Source organism: Haliotis asinina, chromosome 3, assembly GCF_037392515.1.
Source record: "Haliotis asinina isolate JCU_RB_2024 chromosome 3, JCU_Hal_asi_v2, whole genome shotgun sequence".
Classification (NCBI taxonomy): Eukaryota; Metazoa; Mollusca; class Gastropoda; order Lepetellida; family Haliotidae; genus Haliotis; species Haliotis asinina.
The window spans coordinates 60,106,338-60,128,960 of NC_090282.1; the positions used below are offsets into that span (position 1 = coordinate 60,106,338).

At 41.0% G+C, this 22,623-nt stretch overlaps 1 protein-coding gene across 1 annotated transcript; it reads left to right on the forward strand.

The window, feature by feature from the left end:
• Positions 1–1,961: 1,961 nt before the first annotated feature.
• Positions 1,962–21,407, forward strand: LOC137276949 (uncharacterized). The gene is made up of 22 exons (XM_067808603.1): positions 1,962–2,203; positions 3,093–3,246; positions 3,952–4,088; positions 4,803–4,950; positions 5,522–5,658; positions 6,266–6,410; positions 6,885–7,018; positions 7,480–7,603; positions 8,173–8,300; positions 8,653–8,782; positions 9,148–9,284; positions 9,760–9,913; positions 10,121–10,322; positions 11,866–12,011; positions 12,242–12,457; positions 12,829–13,052; positions 13,332–13,563; positions 13,728–14,001; positions 18,378–18,637; positions 18,742–18,979; positions 20,557–20,663; positions 20,778–21,407. Exons 1-22 carry the CDS (start codon positions 1,962–1,964, stop codon positions 21,405–21,407), a joined length of 4,299 nt encoding a protein of 1,432 aa, XP_067664704.1.
• Positions 21,408–22,623: the final 1,216 nt, after the last annotated feature.

The following is a 22,623-nucleotide window of genomic DNA, read 5'->3' on the forward strand; positions in this document are numbered from 1 at the left end:
GTGTGAAGACAATTTCTGGTGTCTCCCGCCTTGATATTACTGGAATACTGCTAAAAGTGTCTCACTCACTCACACACTCACTCACTCACACACTGTATTCCGAAGTGGATGGTTGCTAGGAAAACAAATCAAAACATTAAAGCAAACAATGTGAAATGAAACTAAAGGAAAAGAATGTGTATAGAAATGACACGCCAACTCCGCCTCAGTTAGCTATCACCCACAATTTAGGGGTTTTCTCAAGATCGTATGTTTATTGTGTATTTTAAACACATGCATTATTGTTTAAAGATACGAACAATGCATGTTGGTTTCTGTGACAATACAACTGTTATAATGTATTCTTACATGCAGTTTCAGTTTGTTCAACGATCAAGATTCTTGTGGGGACGGTCCCTTTTATAGAACGGTATAAATCAACGGCTGGACATATACAGTAATTCATGGGTAACAAAAATCTAGGTCACCGGTGGCCAGTGTTTTGATTGTGAAATCCATCCAACAGGGACACAAACGATGACATGGTTGTGAAATACACCTGCCCTTAACAGGGACGCCGCTGGTTGATCAGCGAGGCAAGCAGGTAAGATGTACATCTAGGACTTTAAGATAAATAAAAACTGAAAATGTTATTTTTTTCTAATTACCATATTTGATAAAGTAATGATGTGAGTGACACCATTTCAAGCGAGACATAGGTTCATGTAGGTTTAATTTGAAAAACGTGGGGGTTCAGGATGGGTTTCTGTGTTAACATAGGCATGATGGATGAGTCCACTTACTGACAACAGCGGGCCACATGCATTAGTGGTCTTACGTGAATTGAAAACATCACCTTGTAATGTCATCACCTGTGTCATCACACAATGATCCAGTTATATACTGTTACCGGTGCTTTACCTACTACCCCCAGTGGAAACCGTTACGGCTGATAATGGGACTTGGTAGTCAATGTTTCGGCGTTTTGTATAGTAAACGTGTACCTCAAGGCTTTGATAGGCAGCTTGTTTACGTGACACGTTCATGGACAGCAACACTTTATTGTTTGTAACGTGACTAATCTGGTGAATACAGAGTAAGGAACTTGATATATACACGTGCTCATAATAATATTCACCCTGCTTCTAGTACCGAATGTATGGCAGTACTACTGAGCATGGGAGTTTTATGTTTACACAAAGTGAAACAGAAACCGAGAATCATGTATTCCTCCGGCGCGACAAACATCTGTGGTACAGAGACAATTACTTCAAACAAAATGTCTACAAAGGACCACTCACTCTGCCGTCTATTTTGCAGTCCCAAAGCCCCAAGTTTATACTGCGCAGCACTATATCTACATTATGTTTTTAAAGTAAGATCCCAATACAAATTATGACCACTGTTTCACGAAAGTGCCAAAGTTTGTAACTGTATTAAAGGCCGATATTACGAATAAAACTTATGTCTGTCTTATTGTGAGAACGATATGCTAAGAGATGTTATATGCTAGATAGGTTGGGGTCAGTCCATAATATTTAATCAATTCATGTTAGTGAACGTTTTGAAACGTTTGCGAAACTTGTGAACTTGCGGAAGCACTTCAATAAGGAATCCGATAATTGTATATTGAATGGTAAATAAAATGTGCATTGGATGGTAAAAAGGGAACACCCCAGATGGATGAATACACAATGCCTCATACAGGTTTCTTTTGTTAGGCACATACTTTTCGTGCTCATTGTTTGAGAACAGATACCCACAGAATCGATAACATTTTAACATGGATAGATGCATAATAAAGTATATTTCTCAGAAACTGGCTCATTCGAAAATGGATATGTACATAAGAAAGTATATGTACTGAGATATGTATTTTCCAAAACCACCATAACGTCACCCTTATTCACTCTCTCTATATTTGATACCAGTCTCATAGGAAAGGGTTTCATCTCACCCTTGTCATTACGTCAGTCAACACCATGGACGCCATCTTGAAGAAATATGACCTGAAGAAGGGCACCGAGGCCCTGCAGGAGAAGTTTGAAGAAGAGCTGGAGGACTGGAGCTCAGAGTATCTGGATGGAATAATAGACAAGAAGATGGTCCTGAACGCCCTGGCCATCCTCCAGGGGAAGGTGTGTGTGGCGGACTTCCCATCAGTGGACTCGCCCGCAGGGTCTATGGTCAAGACTGCCTTCGACAACATCTCAACATGTGTTGCGTGAGTAGCTGGGTTACGTTTTAAAAATATGAATTAAATAATGTCGTTCCAGCAGAATAACGTCTTTCCAACAGAATAATAGCATTACTTTTCCCACACAATAACGTCTTCGAACAGAATAATGTCTTTACAGATGAAAAATTTCTCTTCAATGAATAATGTATTTTAGGTATACACAGCTACCCAATGTGTGTTTTTGTGATTATAACTGCTGCAAATCCGAATAGGTCCTAATTAATTTTTAAGTAAATGGTAAGGCACGCCGCGTCCACGAGACAGACGACTTAAGGGAACATTAGGGAATTCATGGCACAGTGGGAAACATCCACTACCACTTACTGCCAGGGCCCACATACACAACACCATGTTATAGCTCGAACGATTGTCAATTTTAAGATTTACCTTTGAATATTAGACTCTGTAAACTTTGTTCGAGTCGTGCCAGTTTATGTAAATAACGTTAGCAGTCACCTGATTCATGAAAAGTGTTCCTGTGCCAGGTATGTTTATCGACTGGTATGGGTATCTGTTCTCAAGTATGTGGCGTGTCGGTGGTTGTAGTTTAATTTAATCATTGCGATTAACCGATTTGCTGTCGTTTGAGGACTTTTGCAAGAGCTTGAGCATCAGTTTGTTTTGATTTGAATTTTAATGAGCAAAAATGTATCCCAGTCACTAACATATCTTAATACTACACGGGAGCCGGCGGGGTAACCTAGTGGTTAAAGACCCGGGTTCGATACCCCACATGGGTACAATGTCTGAAGCCCATTTCTGGTGATCCTAGTCATGATATTGCTGGAATATTTCTAAAAGTGGCGTAAAAATAAACTCACTCGCTACCATTCACGACAATCTGCTTCCAGTTAAAATTTATATTTCTCGTCAGCTTCTCACTTCATGACGGGAAGGTCAACCCTAAGGACTTCTACGACCCATTACTCAGCTTTGTCCTGAATCTGATTGGCTGCGGCCCTGGTACTACTCACCTCACACTCATCAGGGAGGTGTACTTGGTCAGCGGCTTCGAGGAATATTGTCACGTGAGTTGTTTTGTTACTGTGGAGTAAGTGACTGAGTGAGTTTGGTTTTCAGCAGTATTCCAGCAATATCACGGCGGAGAACACAGAAAATGGGTTTCACGCATTGTAGTCATGTAATGAATAGAACCCGGGTGTTCGGCGTGACGAACGAACGCTTTAATCACTAGGCTACTCCACTGACCCGTTACTGTGTAAGGTACGACTGCGATTTAAGTTGTTATCTCGTCCTTGCCTCCGTCTACAGTGGCATTTACGGCAGTCTTGTAGCCTAGTGTTTAAAACGTTGACTCGTCACTTCCATAGTTTGGGTTTGGTCGCCTTTGCAGACACAATGCGTTAAGCCCATTTAAGATATTCGACACTGAATATTTCATGGCGTTGATTGCTTCTAATGTTGCCTACTTTACTAGTCTCAATGGTGATGAGGATTTATGCATTAACCTTCCACGCCCACAATGCAGTCACTGGTTGGCAGACGGCGAAACGTTGCAATTTACTCGTCCAATAACATCCTGTTCACTAAAGATAACTATTTCACCTAACCACAGTTGACATGACCTTGACCTCCGATGAGTACTTTAATATGGAGAGGCCAGTCTGCACTTAGGGTCACTATAATTCCTCTGGGAGCAGGTTCTTCACTCGCTGCCGCCATATTTTAGTTCTTTTTCCATCGGCATGACGTTTTGGATTTAATACCAACAGTCTCTGAGAGGCGAGCCTGTCAGGCAGATCTTGAGGGCGTGCAAGAGACAGTACACGACAAGGGAGAGGATTGATCACCAGGAGTATGCTGAACATGTCACCAGCAACATGCTGCATGTCCTACAGGATGGGTTCACGTACGTATCATATATTCATTTGAGTGAGTGAGTGACGCCGTTATCATAGGTTTCAGCCACATAGCGCATCTGGCTGACCTTTGCACCATCGTCATATGCTCTGCTGTCTCTGATGCTGTCGCCAACAAATATTACTGCTTTTGTGCTATTTGCGCTCAATAGTATTTGTTTTGAGGGACACTAGAGCCTGGTCATTCTCGAATAATATGTGTAAACACATTTCCGACGCTTTACTCCTATAATGTGGTCCACAACCAAAACATGTTTGTATCTCATGAGGTTTGCCCAGATTTCTGTAAACGTCCTACCCAGAAACACTACAAGAGTACCCGGAATTAGGTTGACTTGAGGAGGGCGTTAGGTCACACTGGCCATTCCAGCCATGTCGCGGCGAGATCAAGTCTGCATTGATAGGCACTGTACGTACAAAATGCATATATATTACATTAGTATATGAAAACAGTAAATGTCAAAGCCCCAAATTGCAAAAGCTGGTAATATCGTTATTTCCATTACGTAGAGGTAATTTGTGATACAGGTCAACTTCCTAACTTTTACATTTCTCATAATGCGAATCCCTTGCAGCTGAATACGGGAATTAATATCACCACACAAACATAGTCATGATTTAAAATGACAAGAGACTGGACGTTCACACACCAGGGACGATGCATGAGTATCACATAAAATACCTTTAACCCCTGTCTATCCCAGAGACCAGCAGTGTGAAGCCCACAGGTCGGATTTTCTGGATCTCTACATCGCCTTTGAGTTTGGTTCTTACGCTACGGATGAAGAGCGCGACATGATGAGCACAATGGCTCGTTGGATCTTTATCCATCTTGATTGGCATCCATTTGAGGTGAGGTTGTTTACGGAGGTGGTCGTCACACATCTGCTTATACATTAGCTCATAAATTCATTTGATTTATAAACGTTGGTTGATATAGTTTTAACGGACTGTGGTTGATGATATGACTGACGGTCACTTTGATTAGTTCACAGAGGAGGCTTGGTTTGGTTGTGTAACGCCGCTCTCAGCAATATTCCAGCCATATGGCGGCGGTCTGTAAATTACCGAGTCTGGACTAGATCATCCAGTGATCAACATCATGAACATCGATATATACAGTTGGGATACGATGACATGTGTCAACCAAGTCAGCAGGCCTGATCACCCGTTCCCGTTAGTGACCTCTTATGACAAGCATGATTTACTGAAGATCAATTCTAGCCCGAATCATCGCAGTCCACAGTCCAGGATGTCCCAAATCATACAAGTACATACTCACACTAATGTGACATCAGTATGACATAGACGGTTCTTCTTTCTCTGACCCTTACATTCAACGGCTCTGAAATAGCAAATGATGCTATTTTTAAAAGATGCTAAAACGTATCTAAAGTAGCCGTTTATGCTTCTCTTATTACAGGGAGTGAAGGATAAAGCTGTTTTTGCCTCGGTTCTGAGTTCTCTTATGAAGATCATCAACGACGAGACCTTCCCAAAGAGTCCAAACAGTGTGGACAAAATAGAGAAAGGCCTGTCCATGTACTTCAAAGCTGTGAAGTACGATCTGGTTAATCAGTATATAACAATCCACAAAACTCCTCACAAAATGGACCCATCATTTATACCTGACCATTTTGTGCTGTTTAATCTAAATGATACTAATCAGTAACTCTTTGTTAACACGGCAACAGTTAAATCTGGGGGTGGTGGTGAAGCATACTGGTTAGAGCATTCGCTCGTCACGCCGAAGATCCGGGTCCGATTCCACAAGTGTACAATGTGTGAAAACCATTTCTGGTGTCCCCCCGCCTTGCTGGAATATTGCTAAAAGCGGCGTAAAACTCAACTTACCCACTCACTCACTCATTGTTAAAGGTAACATGCAACGTAAAACACAACTTTGCAAATTCTGATACCTTTCGGTAAGAACTTACAGTAACAAATCATCAAAACTGCAAATTCAACTTATAAAATTGAAAAATAACTAGATGGAGAAAAGCCCGCGAAACTGCAATTCAAAGCGAGTTAGCTACCCACATAAACCTTCCCTGACTACGGTCTGTAAATGACCACTTCTAAACACATTGACTCTCCATTGAAAATACTTTTACGATTATTCAAATTATTTTCATGTTATGTATATGTATCTACAACTCTTTCGTAGCAAAGCGGGAAGCGTAACGGACCTCTATGACGATATAATGAACGTAGCTGCCAAGATACTAGCCACTAAAGCAGGAAACCCAGTTCACAAGTTGGTGTCTGCTATTGGTACATTCTTCGCCGAAGTGGATGGGAATCTTGTGAAGGTAGGGCACAAATCTTTGAGTCTGAGCAGTAATTCAAAGGCCGTTAAAGATCAACAGTGAAAAACATTCATTTGTGTTCTTTATTTCAGCTTTTCGGTTGGTCTTCTATCAATAACAGGACCATGCCCCTTTTTGAGTTTTAGGAACTTGGGAACAATAGATTTGTGTAATGTGATTACCGCTTTTATGTATACATACCCTTTGAGCGAACACCTGGTGTCATATTTGATGATGCATTTCATTTGATTATCACAGTTGTTTAGCATTCGGTACAAAGCGGAATGTGTCTAGTCCTATAATTTTGACTGTTTATTCTCTAGCATGGACAGTACATATTTTTGTTATGTCCGGCGTTTTCATATGGTAGGTTAAGTTGGATTTCATGGTTAAAGGGAAAGCAGCGGATAACGGTCCTTTGACAGCACTACGGTGACGGAGTGTGCGCAGTACACATACACAAGTTTAATATTTCAGGACAATGCAGCTATGTTTGAGAGTATGTGCAAGAAGCTAACACAGATTGTGGAACAAGCTAAAGACAAAACATTGCTGGGAGTCACATTTGCTGATGGGATTGTATCGGGAGTGCTCGCGAACGCAATGGGAAGGTATGTCACTACTTTGATTCAGCTACGACATAATCATATCAGAATGATAAAATGTAAGTCTTTTATGTGAATTTGTACAAAAATACATATTTGGTAGATGGTAGAGATACGTCAGGGTGAATGGACGTGCCCTCTCAAAGTTTGGAAGAACATCTATCTTCCCAGTTTCCATGCTTGTAAAATATAATCAGTTGCTTACTATTCCATCCACATTGGTCATCGTGTTCCTTGCCAAGCTGGAATATCGACCTTGTTGAAAACATGTTTCACACCTTAAGGAGAAAATAGTCTCTGAAGATAATTATGACTGGCTGTTCATTTGCTTTCACGTTTGATATCTGATTCCTGTGAATGATTTGGATATGTGTATGCTTTCAATAGGCTCATTATGTGAGAATAGGTACATGTGACATTGTGTTTTTGACTTCTCGAAACAATTGAAACTTTAAGTCCTTTTTCAGAACGCCAACTCATGCAGCTCTACTGATAAAGCTGGTCAAAGCCCTCATCAAAGTCCCACAGATTAGGACAATAAAGGCAGCCGAACTGGCACTGTCTGGGAGGGGAAGAACACTCAACTGGAAGGTAATGCTAACTGTATAGAAACAGCATGGGACAAATATCGGGGACATAGCGAATTACCTGACACGAACTGGTGTTACCAATTTGACAGTGGTATAATAATAATAATGAGAAATTATATTTGTAATCGGTATCAGTAGGTAAATGCATGTTTTATTGTGAAAATAGAGATCGATAATTGTGAACTAACTATCATCGATTATCTAGCTAAATAAATATCGGAGAAGTAACTTTATGCTAAAATAAAAAAAATAAATGTCTGAAAGAAATTTAAATATTTCCCACCACTGGTAAGCGGTGACATATTTATACATAAGTTACTTTTATTTCTACCATAAGATGTTTTGTACGATATGTACACTATTGATTACATCGGTAATATTTGATCATTTTTCCTATCGACGATATTTCAGAGTGTCAGTATTTTTAGTCAGCTCTAGTGTTATATATCAAGAAATACTTTTGAAAGGAATCATCAGAAAATGAGAGTTGACCATGTCCCTACTATCCCATATCAGATATAAATATAATGGCAAGGGTTCCTGATATCAGCCTTGACTTTTTCTTTCAAGGAACACAGTGATCATGCCAAGGAGATTTCTGAGGTCATCAACAATGTGAAGATCCCCGAATCAGCTGACAGCAAGGGGGTCAGGAAAGCATATTCGGCCTTTGCAGAAACGTTTCTGGATCAAACAAAGTAGGTACATATTTGCCATAGTCTTGTTGGAAATTGATTACTGATGAAAAAAGGGATAATGCTGAACCGCTATTTCAGAAATGTTGGATTCGTATTATTCCAAGCGACCTTGTCTGCAGTGAATGGGTCAGTTAGGCTTTATGCTTAAGACTCGGGTTCGATTCCCGCCGTAGGTTCAATATGTGATTCCAATTTCTGGTGTCCCCTGTAGTGATACCGCTACAATAAGTTTGAAACCTGCTGCAAACAATATTCACTTACTCACTCACTTACTTACTCACTCAGTCACTCAGTAATTTTAGCATAAAAGCCCTTGTCACCAATAGATCAACACAATATTGTTATTTTACAGAAAAGCCCGAATTCAATCAGATCTGAACCAGGGATCGATAGCTTTCGCACTTCGTGTTCTGGAGACAAAGAACGAGGACATGTATGATCAGGCTTTCAAAATTGTCAACCAAACAGAGTTCGATTCTAAGGTACTGATAGCACAATCCCCTTTTCTGCATTAAAGAATGACTTAAGGATCTTAAATGGGATCCACATCTTGTTGCATACGGCTTTCAGTAATCCATTCATATGGTTTTCGTGTGTTTTTGCCTTTAAGACCCTACTGAATCTGTTTTGTTTGAAAGTCGAGATTGCTTGTTCTCTAGCACACTCGTTATATTGTTACTTTGAGTTCTTTATACGTTCTACAAGTCGTAGGCTCAGCGTTGTTTAAAGTGTCAGTCAAAGTTTACTTTCATAGTCAGTTGTACAAAGATTCAAGTTTCTTAGATTTCAACGTTTTGTATAAATTAACCATTGGTCGAGAACGAGTTTCAACAGATTCTTATTTCAGAAAAACAAAGACACAATTATGAAAGCTTTTCGGGTAGTCGATGAAGCCTTGAAGGACGACAGCTACGGCTGGCATGAGAACCATAGTTTGAAATGCTTGGCATCAAATCTCACAGTGATGGCAATGAGAGGCGTGAAGTACGTACACAAATAACATTTTTACTTGCTTATGTTCATAAATGAAATAGATATATTAGGTGAAAACTAAAACCAGATTATTCACTTGTAGAAACTGTTGCCAGATTGAAGGAAACATACGCTTGTTTGAAAATATCTTTTTCATCAATCTCCTGTTTTATGATCAGTTTTGTTTAAAATATATACACTTTTCTTAGAAATAATTACTAAATCTATTGTGACTACAACATGTTACATTTGGAATTACACTTTCTTAGTAAAGTACAAAATCTAACACTTACGTTACTAAGAAAGCGTAAACCCAAATATAACACATGTTACATTTGACGACCTTCTAAAAGGCATTGTGAAAACATACTGTGATAATATTTGAAATTTCGATGTGTTTTTCTATTTCAACTGAATCACTGAATCATTTTCATGATACGCAGTTGTGGAGACTGCCAATGATGCTATGTCGTTCCTATTCGTACAGGAACGGTAGACAGCTCACCAGGAAGGACTTCGCGGTCCTAGTCTCCATCATCAAAACGTGTATTGAGAAGGACTTCTACCATCCAGACACTGGAGAGCTGGAAGGCATCTACTACACACTCTTTTCCCACTTTGCCCCAAATGTGTTGAGAATGGTAACATGTTTTCACAAAATATCATGCTTTGTGTTTAAGAAATATATTTCATCATACCGTATAGCGTAATAAAGGTTAGTTTTAAGCTGAACTTTTATAGCAAAACGACACACGGCAAATCAATGCTTCATTACACACTGTGGTTGATTTGTCTGAGACTATCATGGTTTAAGCACTATCATTGTCCTCCTTTGTTAACTTCATCAGCTGTCTGATATGGGCGAGATGGACTGGGCTGAACCATTGCGCGATGGCTTCATTGACCTTCTTGACCATGACTCGGAACGTATTCGGGAAATGGCTGCAGTTCAAGTACGAGTTATGTCTTCAAATTCTGAGACGGTGCTTGCAAACGACATGCAAAAACTCATTAGTGCTTATTTTGACACCGAGAAGCATCAAGTCCTTGGTGAGTAATGCTTGTTATTCTTTCGTCATTTCTGCATTGATGTTGCTTCATACAAAACGAATGACGGAATCAGGAATTATAAAGTCATTGGAGGATTAATCATAAAAAAAACTCTCTCAATATTCAAGTCAAAACATTAATTACCCAACAATCGATAACCATTTAACTGAATACATGAATATATATCAGTATGATTTTATATATCTTACCACTTGTATATTCCAACACTACGCCCCTTCTAATCATTGCAAACGGAAATCAAGAAATCGTGCAAATGAAAAAAAGGGCCTGTGCAGCTAGAAAAAGTTTGGTGGTCTGGTACGGAACTGATATCACAGCAGTCTCATACTGTGTTACAGAACTACTCCGAATAGGCGTGAAACACATACCAGGTGTAACCAGTGGGTCAGATGCATTGTGAATCATTTTACGACCTCATCAAACAGAGATAGCCTGTGACCTCTTAGTTAAGGCCATGCTGCCTACACCTCACCACAATACATAGAAACAGAGTGTCGTTAAAGTTTAAAATCAACATTCATTTGTAAATACCCTTTTCTTATGAACCAAGGAATTGGAATTCAGTGTAACCAGAGGTGTTTGTGATGTCTCTTTTCATATTCACACAAAAAAATTCGGATCGACTGAAACTTTGTCTGAAGAGTTTAATGAGACTCATGTTTGGGTATGATTGCGCAGCTTACTACAGTAACCAGTCCAGAATTCAACTGGATAAATAAATATTAATCAGTATTATTTGATACATCTGATCACTTGTACATTGCAACACTACGCTCCTAAACCTTGCAAACACATCGTGCAGCGTGCTCTGTTAGACAACGTGCTCTGACAAACGGAAATTGTGGAAATCTCAAAACGAGGCTCGACCGCTAGATGAAAACGTTTGGCGGTCTTGTACGGCCTTCATATAATATCAATCACATTGTAGGTTGCATAAATACTTTGAATGAACGCAAAGAACTTACAACAGGTGTAACAAGTGAATCAGATGGATTGTGAGTCATTGTACCTCCTATTCAAATTGGGGCAGTCTGTGAGTTCATTGTCTGAACTAGTTAGTTAGACTCATGTTTCTGTTTGACAAAAATGCTATAAGTTTGGAATGATATAGGAGTTTTCTGAGGAAAGTAGACAAAGCTTGTTTATTAAAGTAGTAATCAGTACTTATCTGATTTTGTAACACACAACTAGTTAAGTATTTTAATTTTCTTTACCACATTCCCAGCCCAGTTCATCTACACATAAGCAATAGTTTCTGTGATGAATTTTCCAAGGGCTTGTGAGACACCACTAGGTCTTCTAAAGCAGTACTTACATTTTCTACGGTGGTGTAGCCTTCTGGTCGGGCGTTTGCTCGTCATGCTGACGATCCGGGTTCAATACCCAAACATGAATACAATTTGTGAAGCCCATTTCCGGTATCTGACGCCCGTGATGTTGCCGGAATATTTTTACACGCTGCTTGAACTCATACTCCTATTCACACTCACTCAATCACAGCCATGTTTCGCATTCCATTCAGAAAGCATTGTTTCCCTCTACCCCGAGAATCCTGACCCTGTCAACGACCAGTTCCAGACCTTCATGCAATACCACAATCCAGGAGACGCCATGACCAAGTCTTACATGCTTCAGCTGTATTCAGCGGTGGCTAAACAACACCCTGAGGTTGGTTACTGACACTTCCAAATGATCTGTATGGTCAGTAAGGTTAAACAACAAAGGGAAGAAACTAATTAATAACCTTACATTTGGTACCACATGTGCACCTCTCCATCATGGTGGATATGATCCATGAAGTATTGAATTTAACATTTGATATTCTGTCAAAGAAAAACGGACTGTTTAGCATGTGAGTGTCAATTCATTAACAATTATTTTGAAAACACGTTTTCCAGTTGTTCACTGAAAAGAATTTGAAGGATCTTTGGAAGAACGCCAAGAAGGACCCCCTCTACGCCCCTCAAACACTCATACTCATGGAAAACGTGGCCAAAAAGAACCCTGAAACAGTTGGCAAGCTCCTGCCTCTTCTGCAAGACGATAGAGGTCTTGTAGAACACGCCATCCCGACGCTGATGAATGTCTTCAAACAGGTCGGGCTCAAATCGGAGGTGGGTGAATCAGAGTGGGCAGATATTCGAAATATCACACAGATGACTTTGTAAAGTGAGTTAGTGGAAGGATGGGTGCATTTTTCCTCAGTTCTCATCGGCGTTTTTCCGTCGTATATTTCTTCGTGAGGTACATTAACTGTTGACGTCTTCAGATACTGTTCTCATTTTTTAAACACAATGTTAACTTCTAAAGCGCCTGTCATTGTTTTGGACACACCATGACAGAGTACATTCTACAAACCGGTCGCAAGTCTCTTGCAAACGTATGATATTGCGGTTGTTTTTGTTTGCATTTTGAATGGTCATTTTGGACACTGGGGGCGGTGAGGTAGCTTAGTGGTTAAAACGTTCGCTTTTCGCATTTTCAGAAATATGCCGAGTCGGTTATTACTCACTTCGTCAAGATTCTAGAACGCCCAGAAGAACAGCTGCTGTTCATATGTGTGCTAGACGGCATGCGGACTGTTGGCGGGAAACGTGTCCATCTTCTGACCAAACACAAGGCTACCCTGGAGAAGGTGAAGGCCAGAGCGGACATACAGTACACCAAAGATGGAGTCACTGCTCTGTTGGATTTGATTGAGGGAAGAAGGTACCTACGACTGGCTTTTTGCGGAAAGTCACAATTGATGATGTTATCATGAATATCTGATATGAAGATTTAGGGTATTAGTGTTGCCTGCCTCACTCTTTGAAAGGTTAAAGTTTCTTATATATCCTTACACCATTTCTTGCAGGTTTCTTCACATGTTGTGCGACATAAAGCTTGTGAAGAAACCTTGCAACAACAAGAAGAAAATAAAGGAACACTTGTACATTCATGCGATCCTGTATTTTTCCCTCAGCGAAGTATAATTGTCATGTCCTTCAGCCTGGCCACCTTATCTGAAGACATCAAGGACACACAGGACGATGTGCAGGAACTCGACGCCAAGGTCACGGTTACTCAGAAAAATGTCAAGGTCGTCACGAAGGAGGTCGGCAGGCAGAAGAAGGAAATAAAGACAGTGAAGAAGGACGTGAAAACTCAGGGAAAGAAGATTGATACTCTGGAGGTGACGGTGGACGAAACCGTGGCTAAGGTGGAAGAAATAGATGGGAAGGTGAGGGTTTGTGACAACACAATGTATAATATCATGTTATTCCTGACTATAAATAAGATAGGAGGTTACCCACTTTTGAAACATTTGATAAAGATAGTCTAAGGGATTTTTATCGTAAAACTTGTGTGCTATTTCTATGAGATTGTTTGCTGGATATCTTCCAGACCTTAAGCCATGCTCCCTTCTGGTCTCGAGATGTGTCCAAGCTTCTCAACCCCAAGGGGGACCACGACTGGAGGCTACTGTCAACTCGCCTGGGTTATAGCAACGACGACATCCGAGGCTGGGCCCAGCAACATGACCCCTGTATGGCCATGCTGAATGAGTGGTACGCCACCCGTAAAACCAGCGAGGCCTCGTATGCTGTGTTGACGGCTCTGCAAGAGATGAACCGGATGGATGCGGCCTCCATAGTGGAGAATGCCATGAAGATGGCAGGTAACCTGCTGCTATAATATATAATACAGACGTTATAAAAACAGATTTAGAGTGATCTCCCTCGATTTGATTTTGCAAAAACATTGGTAACTTCCGTACATCATACGTGATGAACCGGATGGATGCGGCCTCCATTGTGGAGAATGCCATGAAGATGGCAGGTATATAATATAGACGCTGTAAAATTAGATTTAGAGTGATCTCCCTCGGTCTGCAATCGCAAAACATCAGTAACGTCCGTACAACAAACGTGATGAAACGGATGGATGCAGCCTCCATTTTGGAGAATGCCATGAAGATGGCAGGTAACCTGCTGCTATAATATATAATACAGACGTTATAAAAACAGATTTAGAGTGATCTCCCTCGATTTGATTTTGCAAAAACATTGGTAACTTCCGTACATCATACGTGATGAACCGGATGGATGCGGCCTCCATTGTGGAGAATGCCATGAAGATGGCAGGTATATAATATAGGCGCTGTAAAATTAGATTTAGAGTGAGCTCCCTCGGTCTGCAATCGCAAAACATCAGTAACGTCCGTACAACAAACGTGATGAAAAGGATGGATGCAGCCTCCATTTTGGAGAATGCCATGAAGATGGCAGGTAACCTGCTGCTATAATATATAATACAGACGTTATAAAAACAGATTTAGAGTGATCTCCCTCGATTTGATTTTGCAAAAACATTGGTAACTTCCGTACATCATACGTGATGAACCGGATGGATGCGGCCTCCATTGTGGAGAATGCCATGAAGATGGCAGGTATATAATATAGGCGCTGTAAAATTAGATTTAGAGTGAGCTCCCTCGGTCTGCAATCGCAAAACATCAGTAACGTCCGTACAACAAACGTGATGAAACGGATGGATGCAGCCTCCATTTTGGAGAATGCCATGAAGATGGCAGGTAACCTGCTGCTATAATATATAATACAGACGTTATAAAAACAGATTTAGAGTGATCTCCCTCGATTTGATTTTGCAAAAACATTGGTAACTTCCGTACATCATACGTGATGAACCGGATGGATGCGGCCTCCATTGTGGAGAATGCCATGAAGATGGCAGGTATATAATATAGGCGCTGTAAAATTAGATTTAGAGTGAGCTCCCTCGGTCTGCAATCGCAAAACATCAGTAACGTCCGTACAACAAACGTGATGAAACGGATGGATGCAGCCTCCATTTTGGAGAATGCCATGAAGATGGCAGGTAACCTGCTGCTATAATATATAATACAGACGTTATAAAAACAGATTTAGAGTGATCTCCCTCGATTTGATTTTGCAAAAACATTGGTAACTTCCGTACATCATACGTGATGAACCGGATGGATGCGGCCTCCATTGTGGAGAATGCCATGAAGATGGCAGGTATATAATATAGGCGCTGTAAAATTAGATTTAGAGTGAGCTCCCTCGGTCTGCAATCGCAAAACATCAGTAACGTCCGTACAACAAACGTGATGAAACGGATGGATGCAGCCTCCATTTTGGAGAATGCCATGAAGATGGCAGGTAACCTGCTGCTATAATATATAATACAGACGTTATAAAAACAGATTTAGAGTGATCTCCCTCGATTTGATTTTGCAAAAACATTGGTAACTTCCGTACATCATACGTGATGAACCGGATGGATGCGGCCTCCATTGTGGAGAATGCCATGAAGATGGCAGGTATATAATATAGGCGCTGTAAAATTAGATTTAGAGTGAGCTCCCTCGGTCTGCAATCGCAAAACATCAGTAACGTCCGTACAACAAACGTGATGAAACGGATGGATGCAGCCTCCATTTTGGAGAATGCCATGAAGATGGCAGGTAACCTGCTGCTATAATATATAATACAGACGTTATAAAAACAGATTTAGAGTGATCTCCCTCGATTTGATTTTGCAAAAACATTGGTAACTTCCGTACATCATACGTGATGAACCGGATGGATGCGGCCTCCATTGTGGAGAATGCCATGAAGATGGCAGGTATATAATATAGGCGCTGTAAAATTAGATTTAGAGTGAGCTCCCTCGGTCTGCAATCGCAAAACATCAGTAACGTCCGTACAACAAACGTGATGAAACGGATGGATGCAGCCTCCATTTTGGAGAATGCCATGAAGATGGCAGGTAACCTGCTGCTATAATATATAATACAGACGTTATAAAAACAGATTTAGAGTGATCTCCCTCGATTTGATTTTGCAAAAACATTGGTAACTTCCGTACATCATACGTGATGAACCGGATGGATGCGGCCTCCATTGTGGAGAATGCCATGAAGATGGCAGGTATATAATATAGGCGCTGTAAAATTAGATTTAGAGTGAGCTCCCTCGGTCTGCAATCGCAAAACATCAGTAACGTCCGTACAACAAACGTGATGAAACGGATGGATGCAGCCTCCATTTTGGAGAATGCCATGAAGATGGCAGGTAACCTGCTGCTATAATATATAATACAGACGTTATAAAAACAGATTTAGAGTGATCTCCCTCGATTTGATTTTGCAAAAACATTGGTAACTTCCGTACATCATACGTGATGAACCGGATGGATGCGGCCTCCATTGTGGAGAATGCCATGAAGATGGCAGGTATATAATATAGGCGCTGTAAAATTAGATTTAGAGTGAGCTCCCTCGGTCTGCAATCGCAAAACATCAGTAACGTCCGTTCAACAAACGTGATGAAACGGATGGATGCAGCCTCCATTTTGGAGAATGCCATGAAGATGGCAGGTAACCTGCTGCTATAATATATAATACAGACGTTATAAAAACAGATTTAGAGTGATCTCCCTCGATTTGATTTTGCAAAAACATTGGTAACTTCCGTACATCATACGTGATGAACCGGATGGATGCGGCCTCCATTGTGGAGAATGCCATGAAGATGGCAGGTATATAATATAGGCGCTGTAAAATTAGATTTAGAGTGAGCTCCCTCGGTCTGCAATCGCAAAACATCAGTAACGTCCGTACAACAAACGTGATGAAACGGATGGATGCAGCCTCCATTTTGGAGAATGCCATGAAGATGGCAGGTAACCTGCTGCTATAATATATAATACAGACGTTATAAAAACAGATTTAGAGTGATCTCCCTCGATTTGATTTTGCAAAAACATTGGTAACTTCCGTACATCATACGTGATGAACCGGATGGATGCGGCCTCCATTGTGGAGAATGCCATGAAGATGGCAGGTATATAATATAGGCGCTGTAAAATTAGATTTAGAGTGAGCTCCCTCGGTCTGCAATCGCAAAACATCAGTAACGTCCGTACAACAAACGTGATGAAACGGATGGATGCAGCCTCCATTTTGGAGAATGCCATGAAGATGGCAGGTAACCTGCTGCTATAATATATAATACAGACGTTATAAAAACAGATTTAGAGTGATCTCCCTCGATTTGATTTTGCAAAAACATTGGTAACTTCCGTACATCATACGTGATGAACCGGATGGATGCGGCCTCCATTGTGGAGAATGCCATGAAGATGGCAGGTATATAATATAGGCGCTGTAAAATTAGATTTAGAGTGAGCTCCCTCGGTCTGCAATCGCAAAACATCAGTAACGTCCGTACAACAAACGTGATGAAACGGATGGATGCAGCCTCCATTTTGGAGAATGCCATGAAGATGGCAGGTAACCTGCTGCTATAATATATAATACAGACGTTATAAAAACAGATTTAGAGTGATCTCCCTCGATTTGATTTTGCAAAAACATTGGTAACTTCCGTACATCATACGTGATGAACCGGATGGATGCGGCCTCCATTGTGGAGAATGCCATGAAGATGGTAGGTATATAATATAGACGCTGTAAAATTAGATTTAGAGTGAGCTCCCTCGGTTTGCAATCGCAAAACATCAGTAACGTCCGTACAACAAACGTGATGAAACGGATGGATGCAGCCTCCATTGTAGAGAATGCCATGAAGATGGCAGGTGAGATCTTGATATAATTAATATCCACAAAAAACCAACATGTATGGGTAGATAACAAATTCGTTTTTAGGACACAACAATGAGTAATGAATGACATTTCTGGCAAAAAAAAAAAATGCTAATCCTGGATATGGTTTATGAAATGAGATTCAAAATAATACAGTTGATGTTATGTTAATAACCGCACGAGTGACTACATGGTACCTGAAACCAAACTGTTGACGGTAGCAAGCAAATGTGATTAATGAGAGGGGTGGTGCCGTGGCTTGGCATATCCAAATGGACCTGCTGTTAGTGGCTATCTATTTATGTTACTGTTTGTCAAGAATGGAGAGTATAAAACAACGGCAGTTATTCATTACCATACGACTTTCTGTCCTTCTAACACATTTGCCTTGTGTTTCTCCACAGATACTGTAGTCGAAGACGAGCCGTTTGAGTATGCGTCCCCTCCAGCTGTCTTCATCAGCTACCAGTGGGGAATCCAAAACGAGGTTAAGCTGCTGAAGCGCCATCTGGAGATGGCGGGCTACGAATGCTGGATGGATATTGGTCAGATGGGAGGAGGAGACAAGCTGTTTGAGAAGATTGACCAGGGAATCCGGGGCTCCAAAGTGATCATCAGCTGTGTGACGGAGAAATATGCAAAGTCGCCCAACTGTAACAGAGAGGTGAGTTGAATAAACCTATTCCGCATGGCCCCCACACGAATCATTTAGTATGATGCACAGAGCTCAAGTAGAAGAATAGACGCACGATTCTTGATTTATCTCAGGTGAATCTGTCGGTGAGCATGGGACGTCCTATAATCCCCCTCCTAATGGAGAAACAGACATGGCCCCCCGCTGGTTCCATGGGCCCCATCTTCAGCGAGTACCTGTTCATCCGCTTCTTCACTCGCCCAGGAGAGGAGACCGGGGATGACAGATACTGGTCAGTAGCCAAGTTTCAGGAGCTTCTGATGCAGCTCAACTACAACGGCATCGTCCCCGATGAGGCCAAGGTCATGAAAGGTACTGGTATTTCTGACTCAAAGTTGGAATTTAATGAAGCTGGTCGTTTGGGGCTCATGATTTCACCGTGCCGATTTGCGTCCACAGAGCGTGATAGATCATCTCTTGCCCATAGGACAAAATCCCAGGTTTGCACGCTCAGCCACGGGCAAACTGTAGGGTAAATGGGCTGCGCAGCATAGAGAAAATGACTAGTCTTTTTTACATGCCAGCAAAGGTTGGCAACGTACTTTCTTCGCTTCAATTCGACAATTATTTTTCATGTCAAAATGAAATATCGCCACCATGAAATGTATACACCCATTTCTTCACTGGGTCGTGCTCTCACATTTCCAACCCCATGTTGAACAATTACTCACGTGAAATATTTTTATTCAACATTTTAAGCGCAACTCATGGTAGATCATACCGTTCTCCATTCCCCCTTCCAGCTCCAGGGTCAACGGAGTGAAGAACAGGAGGGTATTATTCTACTAGTATATGGAATATGTTCAGTTACCCCCCTGCATCATTCAAGCATTGCGCTTAAAATGTTGAATAAAACATATTTCACGTGAGTAATTACTGAACATGGTCTAAGAACTGTGAGAGCACAGCCAAGTGAGGAAATGGGAGTGTACCTTTGATGGTGGCGATATTTTATTTTGACATGAAAAATATTTTTCGAACCGAAGCGCGGAAAATACGTTGCCAACCTTCTGAATAGGACTTGTCATATTCTTTATGCTGCGCAACCCCATTTGCGCTACCGTTTGCCTGTGGCTCAGCTTTGACTGAGTCAAATCTGTTTTCTTGCTTTTCGATTTCTTCGGTAGATGTGGCAAACACCCTCCTTCATGTTACAAAACACTCACATAAAGACTCACTCACAAGACATAAATATCGTCTATTACTCATCTATTTTTTTTTAGGTAAATGTCTCAGACGTAATCATGCTTTTGTTGCATTAAGTTGTTTTTATTTTTCGACTCTGCCTGTGATGAATGTCATGGATCTAGAAGAACGCTTGGTTTTAAACCCCTTGGCACGTCATGTCGACAGCTCCGTTTTGTTTCTTCCTACGGGGACAGTGTTTGAAGTCGGTTTGCAGTCCCTCAAAGTTGTATTACTGGAATATTGCATTTAGCGGTGAAGCTCGCAAGCTCAAACCTTGATTGTTTTAAATGTATCATAACTTTTTGTCTGGCATCAGAAAGGAACCATGCAGTAGTAGTCGAGGCATTCAATACTTTCCAATGTTTTTTTATTATTTCAACCTGAGCATTAGCTTTTTGAATATATCTTCTGAAGTGATATTTTTCTTGTATAAAGTCGTGAGACGAGGTCAATTGAATATCCCAAGGAAGCCAGGGGACGCCAGTTGGTTTGTGACAGCGAAGTGTCGATCCCGCTTTATTTGAAATAATTGTTCTTGCCGCAATCCTACACTCGTGAATACCCAGCCATGTTCTTTGTCAATGATGTATATTAGACGAAAAACTGCGCTTCATACTTGCATGTTTTGGGGTTATTTTTAATAACATAAAAGTTTGAGATCACACTAGCTTATATTTTTCTTTTTATGTTTCATCTTGCAGAATATAAGAAGTGGTGGATACCGTTTGTTGAAGATATAAAGATAGACAAGAAAAGACGGGGCAATAATGGAGACACATCTCAACCAAAGTCTAAAGAATCTGCAAAGGTAATAATCATGTTTACTTTACTGAACTTTCACTGGCATGAACATACTTTCGCCTCATTCTGAACACGCGTTTCCGGTTGAACATCAGCTTCACTCTTCTTGTTACCATTGCAGGTCGCTGCCCTGTCCCCTGACGTGTTCATCTCTTACCAGTGGGGCAAACAGAAACAGATCATGCTCCTCTACCGGCGTCTCACCAGCCTCGGCTACTCCTGTTGGATGGACATTCACCAGATGGGAGGTGGGGACTCCCTCTACGACAAGATCGACCGTGGAGTGCGGGGCTGCAGGGTCATACTCAGCTGTATAACCACCAAGTATGCCCTGTCCGCCAACTGCAGGAGGGAAGTCAGTCTGGCTGATGCCCTGAAGAAGCCAATAGTTCCTCTGTTACTTGAGAAGATAACATGGCCGCCTTCCGGTCCCATGAGCATGGTGTTCACGCAGCTTCTTTACATCAACTTCTCCAAGGACGAAAGTGTACAGGAGAAATGGACAGGCAAGGAGTTCGAAGAAATGGTTGGCAAAATTAACAAACATATGCCGGCTTTAGTAGAAAGGAACAGAAACACATCTCCATCAAACAGGATGTCCACAACTGAGGCCAAAGGAACCAAAGTGATTCCTCACCAGCCCTCAAAGAGGGACGAGGATGCCCACACTGGTCCTACCTCTCAGAAAGAACCTAAGCCACATACCTCTTCCTCGGAAACACAGAAGTCTAAATCTTGCACTATCATTTGACGATTGTGTAGTTCTTCTGTACAACACTTAGTTCATCTGTGATTATCATGGCTGTGATCTTTAGTTATATATTTAATAAAACATGTTTATTTTCTTTATATTTTAAAGTTTGCTTTTGATTAAATGTCCTTTGCAGGTTACATTGGATCTTTAAAAAGATGAAGGGTGAGTCAAATTTTGTGAAATAAGTTGTAGAAGTAAGAGTTTAGAAACGTTGTTCAGAGGAATGTACAACATTTTATTGAAGACTGCATGAGAGTGGTTGGTAAGCTACGTACCTTCTGGCTGAGTTTGTGATCAATAACTGAGATATCACAACCGATTCAAAATAAAGCTGAATCAGCTGCATGAATATATAATAGACAACGCTCGACACTATATATAATTTATATTACACTAATTACACCATTGATAGAATGGGTATGAGGTATTTCACTTATATCCTATATTCCTTTTTACCGCTTTTACCTCCAGATGTCTTCATATGCAAGACCCATATAGCCGCACCTATTCACCTGCAACGAATTCTCGAACCTGTTAATTCCGGAAAATCCGGGAAAAAACATGATTTCACCTCTTGTTATACTCATATACACATGATTTGTTAGATGCTGTAAAAAGGATCATATATTGTAGGTCCAAACAAATGTATAACCTCGTCTAGTGTATGTGTCTGTAGTTTTGGCCGCAAATATTTCTTGTATATATTTATGCTTGTCATCACCCTGAAGAGGGAAATTTCCAGATTAACAGGGTTTTGTTGTATATAATCATTAGGCATGTGTCGTTATTGAGTCGTCTATTCGAAGATTATACACATGGTAAGGTAATGCACGATTAAAAGCTGAAGTTCTTCTGTGTGTATGTACATTTTATAGAAAGCCATCTAATGGCCTATTCAATCTTCTGAAGACTAGCATTCCGTTCAGCTAGGATCAATTTATGTCCAACGTCTATCATACGGGACACAGGAAATGCACACTCACCCTGGCTGATTGCCATCCTGAGGAGAGATGTTGCCATAGCCTTGAGGTTAAAACCTTCTCTTGTCCCGGGATCGACTCCCTACATGGTTACAATGTGTAGAGCGTCCCTTGCTGTGATATTGCTGGAATGTTGCTATACAATGTGTAAAGGCATACGCACACAAAATGGGAGTCGATGACTCTGTCGAATAAGACACTTAGGGCCGACTCGTATGACGCCTTGAACGTTA

Coding starts and splice junctions, on each gene's coding strand:
- LOC137276949 (XM_067808603.1), top strand. CDS start 1,962: ATGGACGCCATCTTGAAGAAATATGACCTGAAGAAGGGCACCGAGGCC. Junction 7,019..7,479: donor CTCGCGAACGCAATGGGAAG/GTATGTCACTAC, acceptor GTCCTTTTTCAG/AACGCCAACTCATGCAGCTC. Junction 9,914..10,120: donor CCCCAAATGTGTTGAGAATG/GTAACATGTTTT, acceptor TAACTTCATCAG/CTGTCTGATATGGGCGAGAT.